The following is a 15,365-nucleotide window of genomic DNA, read 5'->3' on the forward strand; positions in this document are numbered from 1 at the left end:
CTCGTACCTGTGCCCCAAACCGTGGATGTGCACTGTGCCCTATAGATGTTCATGCAACACACTGCAAGGGGCACTGCTCCCAGACCCTCTCCGCAGACTTGCAACACACCCGTGCCTTCTCCCTGTCCCCACCAGAGTGACCCAACCTGTTGTCAGTCCCTAGCTGGAGGTTCCCAGCTGATCTCATGTGTGGGATGTCACACCAGCTTCCACAGCGCTGTAGTGCTCCCCAATCCTTTGTGGGACGTATCTCCTAGCCAGGACTCTTCTCCCTCCCAAAGCAGTTGCTTGGGGCCAGGGTGGTAACAAGGGGGATAGTTACGAAGATTGACATCCCTGCAGACATGCCCATGCAAAGGCAGATCCACCACAACCATCGCCACCCCCAGCCACTCAGACCAGGGAGAACAGGGGTACCAGGCCCCCGTGATGTTCCTCCACTGGCTGGAGGTGGCCCTGTGCCCTTTGCATTGAGGGCTTGCTCAGTGGAAGTGTCCTGCAGAGACTCCAGGGAGTCTCCAGCCCTGCAGCAGCTCATCCTGCAGGTCCCAGGGTGTAACACAACCCTTCACAGGCAGTTGCATCCTCATGCCCAGGCCCCTGTCATTCTAGGTCTATGATTGACAGATGATTGACAGTTGCCACATGAGCTCTCTGTGCTGCAAGTCAAGTCCCCATCACTTGCAAGTCAAGTCCCCAAGCACTGACTCCTGGTGCTGGGTTTGAGAGGGCTCGAGGGAAGTAGGCAAAACAAAAGGAGAAGTTGGGGGAGCTGTCTTCCCCTGCAAAGGCCCTCTCACATGCTTCTCGGTGCCCTTCAGACCCTTTTTCAGAGGACTGGTGGAGCATCAAGCACAGACCCAGCATCAGAGTTGGATTGGAAGAGACTGTCATGGTCCTGAGTGCACTAATAAGCCTTAATGTCCCTTACCAGCCTCACTGGGGGCTCTACCCACACCCTGCCCATGGGCCCATGAGCTCCATTTCAGCTTAGTCTTCGGTCCCTGCCTGAGCAATGCTGTGCTGATCTCCAGCTCAGCCACAGCTGTACCTGTCCATGGACCCTGACCTGTGGAAGGACTTGCTGGCTTGAGCTTGAAGCTGTCTTGTCAGTATGGGCCTGCCCAGGAATCACTAGACAGTGTCTGAGCCAGGCTACCATCACTGGACCCGATCCTGGTCTGTAGATTGACTACCTGGCTTGACCTCACACCTGCCTCATCACCACAAACTTGCCTAATGACCTGAGCTCTTGATTGAACCTGGCTACCACCGCTGCATCCACCTTGCTTGGGTACCGCGATACTGGGCCCTAGCTGGGGAGAGCCTTGCCTTGCTGGCAGGGCTCACTTCAGAATTAGAACAGGGACTTGTCCAGGCCAGTTTGGAAGATCTCCAGGGATGGAAAGACCACAGCCTCTCTGGGTCCCTCCACCACTCTCCTGGGAAAGCAGTTTTTCATGCAATCACATTTATGTTGCAACTTGTGTCTCTTTGACCTTAATTGAAAGGAGAAGGCAATACCACTTGATGAGCTGAAGTGGAAGTCAAGTGAGAGCTGGAAGCTTCCTAACTTCCTCAGTTGTTTCCACCAGGCAACTGTCTGCCTATGAGTGGGCCTCTGCCACATGTGGACACTGAGCCCAGAGCATCAGTACCAAGCTGGAGGGGATGGAAGAGTTTGGTGCTGAAGCCTTCAGTCCTCCCTCACAGTAGGCAGCCCCAAGTGCCGCGCAAGAGGAAGCCAGCATGATGGGGAGGTTCATCAGCAAGGACTTTCTGGAACAAAGCACATAGCAAAACCAGTGCAGACTGTGCTGGTGCAGGAGAGGAAAGTTTAGTGTTAATCAGTATCAACAACAGCACTGAATCCCTTTGGTTTGAAATCCAGCCTTGAGCAGGAAACTCTTGAGGATAGGGCAACTGATGGCCTGGTCAGGCTAACGACAAGTGCGATGGAGAGTATGGGCACTAGCAGGGAAGGATACCCAGAAAAAGAAGTAATCTCTTTTGCTACTGACTGCCCCAGTGCGATACCATACCAGTGGTGGCAAGGAGCCTCCAGAGGAGAAGGAAGCCGACACTGCACTAGGTACCGGGCTCTGAGCAGTGCCACTGAGGCATCGGTTCTCTGATGCTGAACGTGACATGCCCTCCGTGGACTCCGGACAGACAGCCTGGGGGAGCACCAGATGCCCCCATGCCCACACCCTGTGGGGCGCTCCTGCACCATGCCGCCACCACTGTGTGTGTGGCAGCCATGCCCCATGCCATGCATTGCAGCCAGACCTCGCACAGCGGATGCCTGCGCTCTCCTGCTTCTTGGTGCAGGGCTGGGTTCTGCACCTTGGTCCCGTGCTGCACGCTGCACCCGGGCAGGCACCACACGCTGCATCTGCCTCTGTGCTCAGCGGGGCACTGGGTCTCCAACAGCCTTATCATGAATTTATATCACGCATCTTGAAACATTCGTGGGGGAGAAAGGCATTTTTGTTCATGATTTTTCTAACGCTTTAATGTGCTGTTTGTACTGTGTCCAGCAAATGCAAATCTTGCAGCCAAGTTAAGGGAAATATGTGCAATCTCGTGAGTTAAATGTTTGCAAGATGGTGCTATAATGTTAGAGATGTTTTTTAGTCTCTTTACATCTGTCTAAAAGCACTTTAGTTATCTGGATATTTCTAAGTACTGTTTTTCTCCCTTGTCACTTACTGGGCATTTATTACACATTCATAAATAGAAGTGCAGCGAATCTTTATTTTTCACACTGTTTAGACTTTTATTTCAGATATGGCTAGATGTGAGCAGATCTAGCAAAGATTCACATCCCCAATTAGCTCGAGTACTCTGCTCCTTCAAACCCCCTGTAGTTCCTGTTGCTTTGGACCCAAGGTCCATGCTGATCTGTGCCACTGAGTTAAAGTGGTACCTCAAGAAATGCATTTTAGCTTTATTTCATCCCTGCTCTAAACCTCCCTCTGAGCCTTCTCCTCTGCAGATGGAGCTGAATGGGCGCACAAACCCACTGGAACAGCCACCTGGGAACATGTCCAATTTCATCTGGAGGCCCAAATGTAGATGAAAATGATCTAAAGATTGTATTAAAATCTGGGTTAATTGTGACTTGGGAAGATTTCTAACACAGACCAGTGTGTACATGGCTCTGTAATGATGTTTTTGCCTGGCCGTGCCTTTCTTTGTGGGGCCAGATATCAGCTGTGTGTACGCCGTGTGGGAAGACCGCTGGAAAGTACGTTTAGGAGCAGAACGGTGATAACCAAGTGGCAGTCATGGATTTCACCATCTTCTTACTCTCCTTTTTAGGCCATTAAGGGAAAAATAGGGGGACGAGCAATTGGGAAACATAACTCATGTCAAATACCTGCTTTGACAGAAAAGATAGAAAGGCAAAGCAAAGCGGTCAGAGGGCATTGGTGTGCGTGCCTGTAGGGTAGCTGTGCCTGGGAGAGGGGCACAAGCAGAAATCCCCTGATATTCTCTCTCTCCCCGGTGGCACAGGACTGGTGCTCTCCAGGCTGTCACACCAGAGAGAGCAAGAGGTCGTCTGTGGGATAAATGCAAAATGAGTTACTGTGGCGTGGAGGCTGTGGCTGGGATTAGTCTGCCTGTGGAGTCCCGGCTCTAACCAGGACGGCTTCAGCTGAAGGCTGAGGCTTCAAACTGTCTCCAGCAGGCGAGAGATGGATGTGGAAAAGCCAGACAGGCTTGCTGGGATGTCAGGTGCTCTTTAACCTGGCAGGGATGAAAATTCTGTGCCCGAGTGCTTCCAGTCAAAGGTCCCCATCCTGCAAACACCTCTGCCTGTGCTCAGCTTTTGCTGGCAGTTTCAGGGCTTGCACACCACATTGAGTAAAAGTCTTGTATATGTTGGCAGGAATCGCAGATGAGGCCAATAAATAACTGCTGGTAGCAGTAAGAATAGGAGTAGAAAGATGTGGGAGGTTGGGTTTTTTGGTTTTGTTTTTAATTTTTTTTTTGCTACAGCTCTGATCAACAGATATCTGCAGCTAAACTCACCCCCTACTCAAAACAGTACTGGCTTGGTTCATCAGTGCCTGCCATGATATCAGCACAGAAGACCCTTAACATATGCCAAGGGCTGCAGCTATTCAGCAGGTGAGCCTGTTAGCTGCTAAAATCTCTTGCAGGGCAGTGAGGTTGCCTGGCTGGACCAGGAGGCCGTGCCAGGGGACTTGACTGCAGCAGGGAATGACGACTTCTGCCCTGGCAGCCACAAGCGTTTGGGAGCTGCCATAGAGAGGTGGCATTTGCAGATCGCAGTAACCGGACTTCTCCAGAGCTGGTAATGCCAGCATCACTGTTTGGACTCCATAATGCCAGGAGGGTCTTCCAAATGGAGACACAGCAAATGCAGGAAGCAATTCCATAACCTGTCTTTTATCCAGCCCCAGCCTTTCCTGGCATACTCAAGTGCCGTACTTAATAATGAGAATTGCTCTAACACCCTTTGGTTCTCAAAAGTCAACAGCCTGATGCCAGCCTTCACCGCCAGAAGGTCATAGCTAGGACAAGTAGGCATTGCAAAATCTCAGGGACTCATCTTCCCTCTCCTCAGCTCTCTTGGAGGCAAGAAAGGAGATTTGGGGTTGTGCTTGTCCTGCCCAGCAGCCCAGCTGAATGGGGTGATTGGGTGGCCTCCAGGCTGGATTATATCTGAGTTGTGTTGATGACTGCCATGGCTTTCTTTGAGGAAAAAGACAGTAAAAACTTGAGGGTGGGGGGTGGTCTGGTGAAGCAAGAGAAAAATAAAACTTGGTGGTGGAAAAGTAAAATCAGCCTTGTGTGGAAGACAACCAGAGAAGGGCACCATTCCCAGAAGATTTCAAGGTCTGCAAATGAAGCAGCTAGGTTTTCAGGCCAAAGAATTTAAATTCATGCTTAGTTTTTTTGACAACTCATTTGCTTGTTTTGTGAAAAGCATTCCTCTGAAATCCTGGGGGAGTGTGTGGTTTGCATGTAAGTAATCTTTGATAGAAAACTTCTGAGCAATCCTGAAGCAAACCAAGTGAAAGCTGAAGAGCTCTCCATACTCCTGTCTGGCACCAGGTGGCACGCGTGCTGCTGTTTGTAACTTGGGCAAACCGAGACACTGGCGTTCAAAACACGAGGAAGGAATACCGAACTGTATTAGCAGTGCGGTAATGCCAACTTTGCAAGGAAGTTAAGAGTATGTTTATTCTTGTACGTTACCTATAAAACACCACTGCAAACGTCAGAAGTGCCAGAAATCCAAATCCTGATAAAATCTGTATTATTTACCTAGATAAAGTGCCTGGTGATATTTCTAGGATAGGAAAAGTTTATAGAAAATACTACTTATCTCTACCACTGCCAGAACAAGATTCAGCTTAGCATAAAGAGTAGGTTCAAGTTTTTAATCTTCAGCATGAAATGTGCTTTGTCTGCCCAAACTCTGGGTGTGAGTTGAGCTGGCGCTTAGGTAGTTCGGCACTTCTTAAGGATGCCCAGACCTTGCCGCTCTAATATGAGTTTTCAAACTCTGTGCTGGGAGGCTGGACCAAACTGCCTAAAAGAATTAGTTTCTTCATGCCAGCAAAGAGGTCCCTGCTATGCACAGGGAAGAAGCTCTGTGTTACCTGCTGTAAAATCTCGCTGCTCATTGTTCAGGGTTTGCACTATAAAGTCAGTGTTAAATCTGGTGCTGAGATTAAGATAGAGGAAGAAGTGTCAAGATACCAAAGCCAGGAGCTCCACATTGTGGTAATGACGATGCTCGCAGGGCTGCCAAGCAAAAAGTGGATGTGTACCCACTTAGAGAGACTTACCCTGTTTCGAGCAAAGAGGGGACAGGGGTATGACACGTGGCAGTGCGCGAGGGCACAACGTGTTCGCCACCTACCCACGTGCACAAGCACTGTCTGTGCACGAGGGCTGGGCACGCCGTTTGAGGACCGTGCCACTGCTGTGCTGACTTTGTGGTCAGTGTTCCAGGCGTGTGGTTGCAGACATCAGTTGTTGATAGGACAGTGTGCGTGTGTGCTGCGTGTTGCTGTGTGTGTTGAAGTGCATGGCTGTACCTGGGCATCTGTGTGTGTGGCGATAAGGGTGTGTGTAGGGGTGCACCTCTGCCTGCATGTGTGCGCAGGTGATGTTCCCAGGTGGTGTAAGTGCAGGGTCTATCTCTGCAGGTGACTCTGGGAGTGCAGGGGGGTTGCTCCCAGGGCTGTGTGGACACAAGGGTGCATTTGGGTAGCTGTCTCCCTGGGTGGAGTGTACCTGTGTGAGTGCTATGGGTGTTCCCAAGGCTGTGAGGGTGCAGGCCTGTCTCTCCGGGTGCGGGGCGCTCCCGGGACGCTGTGGGTACAGGGGTTTCCCTGGGTGCGGGGCGATCCTGGGGCCGTGCAGGTGCAGGGCTGTCTCTTGGGGTGCTCCCGGGGCCATGCGGGTGCAGGGGCGTCTCGGGGCGCGGGGCGCCCCTGGCCGCGGGGCGCTCCCGGAGCCGCCCCGCTGGGGGCAGCCCCTTCCCGCAGGCGGTCTCTCCCGGCGGGCGAGGGCTGTTCCGCGGCCGGGGGCGGTGCCGGGGCTGGCGGGGCGCGGCCCCGACGGCGGCGCAGAGGCGGCCCGATGGCGCTGGTGGCGGCCCGAACGCGGGTGCTGCGCGCCCTCAGCCGCCCGCTCCCGCCGGGACGGGTCCCGGTCGCCGCCCGGCGCTGCTGCAGCGACGCGGGGGGCCCCGCTGCGCTGCCGCCCGGCGGGTACGGGGTCTGGCAGGAGCGGGCGGCCCGCGACCCCGCCGGTTTCTGGGCGGAGGTGGCGCGGGGGGCGCTGCGCTGGGACAGCCCCTTCCACACGGCCTGCCAGGCCGGCTCGGCCGCCGGCGCCCGCTGGTTCCTCGGCGGCCGCCTCAACGTCTCGGGTAAGGCGTCCCCGGGCCCGCGCATCCCCCGCGCCCCGCCGCCCGCCCCGGGGGCCGCCCGCCGCTCCGGGGGCCGCCCTGCCGGTGCTACCCGCGTCTGCCTTCGGGCTTTCCGGGGGGTTTCCCACTGGGGTACTTTCCGCCAGCGCCCCTCTTTGGGGGAAAAACCGAGGATTTCGGTTGGGCGGCGCTCGGAGAAAATCTGCCGGGCGTTGCGAAACGCTGGGAAGCGGGGAGAAAATCCGAAGCCGGGGATAACCCTGGCTAAGCCTCTTGCCCTGGCGCTGCTTCCCCGGCGGCCGCCCATCGCTTTTGCAGCCCCGACGTCTGGACTGCGGCATCCCCGGCGCCGTGCCGGCAGGGATGCCTTGAGCTCGGCTGTGCCGCCCTCAGCCCCGGCGGCCGGCTGCGGGCTGCTGCTGCTTGGTCCGTGGTGGGCTCCGCAGCACCGACGCAAGTATGAACCAAAGGTGGGGGACGGTGCGAACCCCAGTCTTTTACGGGGGAAGCTGCAGCTTCTTTTCTCTCTTAAACGAGGAGCTTGGTCTTTTCCTCCAACTTCACCACTTAGATGAAGGAAGAGAAACATTTGCCGTGACAGTCCTAACTACCTCTGAGTTTCTTCCTGGCGATATCTGCCTTGAAGGCTCTTCTGTGCTGTAGCAGTGCTTCATCCAGTGGGAGTAAGCCCCAGCCCCATTTAGGGTACAACTTGGTGGTGAAGTCTTTTAACAGGGATGTATGTTTCTTACCTTCATTTCCCATTCCTGGGAGAGTGCTTGAATCACTGGTTCAGTAGTGCAGGAACTGTTAACATCTCCGGCCACCTTTTTTCACAGCAAAAGAGCAAACCCTCCTCAGGTCTTCCAGAAAATATAGGGGAGTGTCTCCTCCCAGGAGATGATTCCCAGCAGTGGATCCCAAGTTGAAGGAGGTGTGTGTACAGCCCTGCTTCCAGCACCCAGCAATCAGAGGGATTTTAGCCAGACTTCTGTTTTCATTGATTCCTGTTGAAAGGAAGATCTTGGCTGAGCACAGACACTTTCAGAGATCTGTTTCGTTCCTCTGTAGAGTGGGATCTGCACCTTCTTCTGGATCCCACGTGGGTCAGGTGTCTGAAATCCAGATATTGCTGGGCCTGATTTTAGATCATGTCTTGGGTCTGGTTCTTCAGCAGGCATGAAATGCCACTTAGTTTTCTTTGCATAGGTAAAAAGAAATCGTAGACCTCTGAAACATAGATGCACAGAATTAAACAGTTTTTGCTATTGCTGGTTTTCTTCTTTTAAAGCACGATGAAGATGGTGCTCGGCCACAGCCGAGTGGCTGGTTTTCTGCTAGGAGGCTCTGGTTTTGTTGCTTGAGCTCTTGATTTGAACACTGGTTGCAGAAACATGGCAACAGTTCAGGTCCCTGATCCAGAGCATCCTGTGTGCCCATCTCCCAACACAGCTGGACCACAGGCAACTGAGTCATCTGCTGCTTTTTGCTTGGGGAGACCTTGCGGTAGGATTTGGGGGAACTGTGAGCTTCAGCACTTTTGGTTTTATTGCACTGTAACTCCTGGCCAGAAGAATAACCCGACAAACTACTGCACTTCCAGCCAGGGCACTGAGTTCTCAGGAGCATCTCTTACCGAAATGAATCGTTTCCAAGCGTTATTGAGGAGGCAAGAAAATGTATGGAGAAACCATTAGGGTATAGTATTAAGGGGAAGGTCACTAAATTCTATTTTGTAAAATGAGCAAAAGGCTCTTCTAAGCCTAAGATCAGGAAGGAAATAATAGCATTTGGCCCTGGTTCACCTGCTGGTTCTTACTGAGCAAAGAGCTGAAGCCTTCACTTGGCTCAGCTGGGGCTTGCTGCAACGGAAATTCCCTCTGAAGGCTAGTATGGCTGCTCATGAGTAAGAAATGCTGCTTGGGCAGTGAATCCCCATTAATGTGATTTACTCTAGTGTGGCATAGTATGTGAGGGTGTTGCTGCAATGAGCTTGGAGGTGGGAATTGCTAAGGGTCGCGGACCAAGCTGCAGCAGATCCAATTACCTATGGACCGACAGCAGAGGAAACCAGTGTATAACTGCTTAAAGCATTCCCCATTAGAGCTTTTGTCCTCCCATATCATATTAGGATAGCCTAAGAAATGGCTTTATCATCTCCTTTATAGTATTGCTGCAGAGATTTACATTAAAAAAGAAAAGACTTTAAACAGCTGAAGAGCGCTTTTTCATATTTTTGAGATTGACAGTTGTTCTTGTAATTAAATATGCCAAATTCTGAGGGATTTGTCTCTGTGCACCTTTAGGGGCTCATTCCCACCCTCCGTGTGGTGGTGTAAATCAGCTGTGATCACAGAACAGCCGAAGCTGACTCCTGGGCTGCAGTTTACTTAAACTTCACAAATTGTGACAGCAATAGGCAGCTTTTGTTGCACGTAAATTTATCTGGAAAAATGAAATCCTTCCCCACCAGTATTAATGTTTCCAGGAAATATGATCTGAAACTCAGCTATTTTTTTAAGTGTTTTCTCTGAATTATACAGCAGTGTGCCTGCCTGGTTTTTAATAGTTGTCTATTGAAATCAAGTAGCTGCCTTTGGAAGATTATAATGCAATAAGTAAGCGTAGTTTAGGCATGGAATGAATACTTTACAAGGTTAATCTCTAACCATCAAGCAAGTTGCTACTGAACATGCAGGCAGGTTTCTTGGGTGGATTCTCTCTAAGTTTCTTCAGGGTGGGTGCTCTTCCTAAGTCCGCTTGAGCATCTCACGTAGTTGTTCAGGTTTCCTCTACCTCAAGTTGTTGGGGGGAGAGATGCACCTTCAGAAGGTAATTTTACACCTTTAAGTTTTAGGAGGTGTAGTACACAGCTTGAGACATGTTCTTCTTTCCCAGATGTCTGGTAAGGTGTAGATGTCTGTACTCTGTGAGTTTACCTTAGATCCTAAAGTTTTAGATATTTTCAGTTAGCTGAGATTCAGCTCTTCTGTTATACCCTGGAATAAAAATGTTTCACATGAGCTTTAATTAGAAAATGCAAACAATGCAGTGCTAAAAATGCAAGCTGGGGAAGACAATCTGTCAGATTTATGTAGTGAAATGCTGCTTTGGGGAGCAAAAACATCAAAAGAGTGTCTTGTGTTTGTGCTGCTGGGAGCAGGGGAGAGATTGGGGCTGGTTTAAGCTTAGCCAGTGGAGCTAAGCTGAGCTGAATCAGCTGAGGCCTCTCGCGGGGATGCCATCTCTAAGGCAGCTGTACCAATTAAGTATAGTATTTGTAGTATTTGCGTACTACAGATATGGCAAAGGACAGCTTTACCAGTGCTATAAATGCTATCACTTCCAGTGTTATAAATGAGCGTGTGGCTAGCTAGCTAACAAATGATGTTTCGTCTTATGCTAGCATGCTGTTACACTTGACCAAGCTAAGTTTACAGAGCACCTTGCATATGATCAGGCTTTGTTTAAACCTCTGTTTTCTTACAGTAAATTGCTTGGATCAACACGTCGAAAAGTCTCCGAACAGAGTTGCTTTGATTTGGGAGAGAGATGAGCCTGGCACTGCAGTGCATGTCACGTACAGGTACGGCACCTTCTCACAATGCCTTACAATGCCTGGCAACGTGGTGGGGTGGGGAGAAGAGCTGCTGCTCTGAAATCAGACCTCTGTGAAACTCTGCATTCTTCCAAGGTACCCCAGCACACAGGACATGCAGCCGCAGTGCTGCGGCTAGGTTGTGGTGTCACGATGACATAGCTCCTGAAAAACTGAGGCATGTTCCCACCAAGAAGTGACATTCTTCCCTTGGGTTCTTCGTGGAGAGGGCTCCCTGATCTTAGACACCTGTATAATAAACATATTACAGGGTGAGAGGTACAGTGGATGTAAGTTAGTGACAGCTACTGAAAATTTCAGATTGAGATCTGGTATCATCTTCTGGTTATGGTGTTAATCAGGCCTGCCTGTAGATTCCCTCTCTCTAAGTGGGGGCTTTTGGAAGAGAAAGGCTTGTTTTTTCTCCCTGGCTTATGTTCTCACCTGCCAGTTTTCTTTTTGCCTGTTAGAAGTGTTCATGGGAAAATTTCTGTGAGCAGCTTTCGGTTTCAGCACAGCAGCAAATGTCTTGGTGCAAACATCTTGTGTTGAGGGTCAGTAGCACGATACTGAGTCCTGGCTGGAGGGGATTTGAAGCTCCCTGTGTTCCTCTTCCCCATCCTCAGTGCAGTTTAGAGCAACCTTGAGGCTGCTCTGAGTGACGCTGACTTGTAATTGCTGCTATAGATTGTAGCGTTTGTTAGAATATGGCAGTTTTCAAGCATATTTCTCTTCTCCCCGCTATGTGCCCTCATTTAGGAGACAGACCTGCCTGCAAAAATGACTTTTACATCATCTGTCTCACTAGTGAGAGTTAAAGGTTTCCCAGACTTGTATGTTCCTCAGTGCATATTTTAGGGAGCCAGATGTTTGATCTGCTGGATCAGAAAGCAGAGGAGCCATAGGAGGTCCTGGCATCTGACTCTTTTACAAAATGTTTTCTGTAGCTTGTTGACAGTTGAGATTCCTGGAGCTCCTTGAGTCTAAGTAAGCTCTGGTGGTCTGGTTCACCTCCAGAATTTATTAAAGCTCCTGAAAACGTTATTCATTGGAGTGAGGAAGCTGGTCAGCAGGGAGGAGTGGGTGTACAAATAGCTTTGAGACGTTAGTGCTCCATGCAACAGAAATAAACACTACCTGATATAAAGCTGTGGAAGAAGTGGATTGGTTTTAATCTTGGTATTGTTATTTGACAGGCTGTGTAGGCATGTTATGATATAAATGTGTTGTAACCAACTGGCTAGCTTGGCTAAATGCTTTGAGTTTCACTTTTGCCATTCTGGTGGTAGAAAAGGAGATGGAATCGAAGGTTTTTCCCAGAGTTTGGGGTGGTGTATGTACTTTTACCGCTCTCTTCATGCCCCAGGTGTGAAACTGGGAGTAGGTCAGAGGTGGGAATTGTGCTCTGATTAACCTGAGAAGGAGAGCAGCCCATCAGATAGCACAGCCTCATTAAAGGCAACTCTAGCCTCCCCCTTAGACTGTGCTACTTGAAATGTGCTGAGCTGCTCCAGACCCTCAGACCATCTTCTTGGGATCTCTGGAGATATGAGAAGACCTTTCTGAACAGCAACAGAACTGGTTTTTTTCTTGGCCATGCCAAAATGTATTTGGAAGAAAACATATTTTCAGCCTGTGGATTTGTGATTGCTGTGGCTTGAAGACAAATAACCCACATCTGAAAACTGAATCCCTCTTTGTGCAGCCTTACAAAGATACGGTAACTAGCAACCAGAAAGAAGAACATCCAAGTGAAAGACAGGTTGGCAACCTCTTATTTTCGAACTTCTCCTTCTATTTGAGAGCCATGTTCCTGTTTCTGCCTGACACTCTTGGTGAGATGTGACTGCATTTGAGTGACACAGTTTCTCAAGAGACTTTGGTCCTACGACGTCGTAAAGAGGTCACTTGGTTCTCTGCTTATCTCATTAAGTCAGGAATAGCTTTATTGAAAACAGTGATATTATATGGGTGTGTATGCAAGGAGAGAATCAAAAGTTTTGCCTTTTCTGTGATCTTTGGGCTGCATTTTTAAAGGTTTTAAATGGGGCAGTAAGGTTTTCCAAGGTGTGTTGGCACTGACCTCCCTTTGAGGCTGAGCTTAGTTGAAAATTTTTTGCAGTAGCGTCTTGTTTTAGCTAGAAGTTTTGTAAGGGAAAGCATATCAGAAAAAGAGGTGGCCCAGAAGCTGTGATGCTGGTTGAGTAATCCTCTGAGAGCCTTGTGTAGCAGGGTAGTCTCTGCATGCCAACCTCAGTGCAGGACAGCCCCAGCGTAAAGAGGGAATGAGAGGGATGCTGGTATCAGGAGGACCCAAACTCTGGTGTCTGTGACAGAGGAGATGTGCCACTTTCCTTAGGATCTGGATGTGCTGCTAGTGGGACAGCAGCCTTAAAGTCATGTGTTAGAAAGGTAAAGACTTTAATTTGGCCGCTGCCTTATGGACCAGCTTTGAGGAAGGTCCTGGAATCTCAGCTGACAGGTGTCCAGGGCTTACGTGCAGAGAAGTACAAGGTGCCAGTTTTTTGCATTATCTACTTTGCAAAGATTGCTGTTGTGAGCTGCTTTTCCTTATAGATAAGTCCCAGGTGGCACAAGGAAAGATGCGGCTGCTGGTGTGGGTGCTCTCCCTTCTCCTTTGGGGAGCTGTCAGGGGCAAGAAAACAGCTGAGCGCTGGCCCTGTTCCCATCATAGCCTGCAAAGGAAGGAGGTGGCTGTGCAGGAAAAGGGCTGGAACAGGCTTCCTCCTCCCTGAGGAAGGAGAAAGCCTCGGTCAGCAGGGCCTCCGCCATGCATTGGCAAGAAATGCAGCTACATTGGAAAGTGCTGTCCCAGCTTGCTCATCCTTGGGAGAAATAAGAGCCTCCATTTACCTCTGCTGCCCCACTAACTGCCTAGGTTGCAGTGGGCAAAGAGCTGGTGGGGCTGTGCCGTAAGTCAGCCTACATCCCTATGCATGCTTGTCAGCAAGGTGGGTTGTGTTCATGCAGCTGAGTTTAAGTACTCTGTGCTAGGAGAGGAATCCAAACATCTCCTTATTGGTGAAGATACACAAAGCCGTGGGTGAAACATTTCCGTTTTGCTTGAATGATGATTGCTGCCCTTACAAGCTCAGTTGTGATGGTGTTTTTCACTACTGAATTTTGTCCTATCTCTCCAGTTGATGCAACTCAGCCTTTTGGGGAAAAAAGTTCCCTGGCCCCCCTTGTGCTTTTTCCCCCCTCTGGGTTTCATTTTTATCAAGTAGAAATTCAGCTGAGTTTCAAATTATCTCCAGCTTTGAATGGGAAGGCAGGAGACTTGGTTTTTTACTGCTTTGTGAAAACAGGGCATGTAACCCTCCTGGGATTTGGTGGCTGCAGTCAGCAAAGTGGGGACAGATCATGCCAATCTGTTATCTGAGGTCTGGCTCTCCGGGGGCCAAACCACCATAAACTCATTGGTAGGGCAGTGGCAAAGTAGCAGTTAACCCACAGGAGTGTGCTGCTGTGAGCAGCCAGCTGAATTTATTGGCAGAAGGGTCCAACCCGGCTGGGAGTGTTTTGTCCTGCTCTGTGGATGTTGTCAGGGCCCAGGAGCTTTGAAACCTTGCAGAGGAATTCCCCAGTACGTTGCTGAGCCTGGGTTTTAAAGGGCACTATATTATCAAGTGCCTTATATAAGCAGGTGGAGTTGGTGGCTGGAGCTGTTGGGTTGCAGCCTCTGTAAGCTCAGCAACAGGGAACGTTAAAGACAGCAGCTAAAGTTATGCCAGACCTCCCCCTGTCCGACATGGGGTTATTTATTCTCTCTGGTGTTCCCTTGTTTACCACGCTCTCTACAATTTAGCCACCTGTGAGCCACTGTTTCCTAGCACTGCAAAATCCTATGGATACTGCCAAAGGGAGCTGTGCAAAGAAGTGGGCAGCAGTATATGTTAGCTAACCTGTTTTTGCAAAGGGTTGCAGGCTGGGTCTCAACAGAAGGGTTTTAATTTACAAAGGAGCTCCCTCCAGTGCAGAAAATGTTGCGGGCAGAGGGAATGTTCAAAATGCAAAATACAAAGTAGGGAAAGGAAAGCAGAAGCTGAGGGGCCAGAAATTAGGGTCCTAGGTAGCTTTTCGTAGGGTCCTTGGTAGGTGGGAGAGAAGTGGTTGGACATCTGCATTAGCCACATCACAGCTATGCCTTTAATAAGCCAACAGATGGTGGTTCCTCAGCCTGAGCTGAAATGGTTGAAATTGTATTGGAGATCCCAGTGAAGACTGCAGCTGGAAGCCATGTGGGTACTTAACAGGCTGTGTAATGCAGAAGGTGTTTCTCATTGACAGCAAACTCTTTTCCCTCTTTCCAGTGTTGGCTTCCTAAGTTGAAGTTGCAAGTAAATCTTGCCCAGGCTTTTGGCTTTCCCCATCCAAGGCAGCTCAGGGACTTTTCACTTTCTCACCTGAAAAAGGTCATGAGGGGTCTTCCTTGCCTTGGGTTCAGGGTGTCTGCAGGAAGGCTGAACAATTGTGCTCGGCTTAGCAATTGAACTTACAGCCAAAAACCCTCATGTTGAGCTTTATATTTTTCAGTTGTTCTCACTAAAATGGAAAAAATGTTGAGTTTTCCTTCTGGTGAAAAAAGGAAACGCATGTTTTCTCTAGCAAAAAGTGAGGGAAATGGAGGGTTAAACTGAGGCACTGTCACAGAAGCTGCAGTGAGGGGTGAATAGGTTTGTGCATTATCCTTGTGGCTGGAACATTGACCCAGGAAGAAGGGATGGGTGTGAAGACCAACTGTGTTCCAGGGGACATGAACCCACATCTCAAACGACAGTGCCCGCGACACTGTGATTGTAAGGTATAGAGGCAGGCTGTGCACTC

General features: G+C 50.0%; 2 protein-coding genes across 2 annotated transcripts in view; one reads left to right on the forward strand and one right to left on the reverse strand.

Moving 5' to 3' along the window:
• The window catches only part of RRBP1 (ribosome binding protein 1), a 550,780-nt gene that overhangs the window by 66,687 nt on the left and 468,728 nt on the right, over positions 1–15,365 (reverse strand). The gene's annotated exons all lie outside the window — the stretch shown is intronic.
• Positions 6,628–15,365, forward strand: part of ACSS1 (acyl-CoA synthetase short chain family member 1) — a 40,197-nt gene continuing 31,459 nt past the window's right edge. The window contains exons 1-2 of the mRNA XM_050893122.1: positions 6,628–6,919; positions 10,409–10,505. Coding sequence (XP_050749079.1) covers positions 6,628–6,919; positions 10,409–10,505 — 389 coding nt within the window. The remainder of the gene's footprint in view (positions 6,920–10,408; positions 10,506–15,365) is intronic.

This window comes from Gymnogyps californianus, chromosome 3 (assembly GCF_018139145.2).
Source record: "Gymnogyps californianus isolate 813 chromosome 3, ASM1813914v2, whole genome shotgun sequence".
NCBI lineage: Eukaryota > Metazoa > Chordata > Aves > Accipitriformes > Cathartidae > Gymnogyps > Gymnogyps californianus.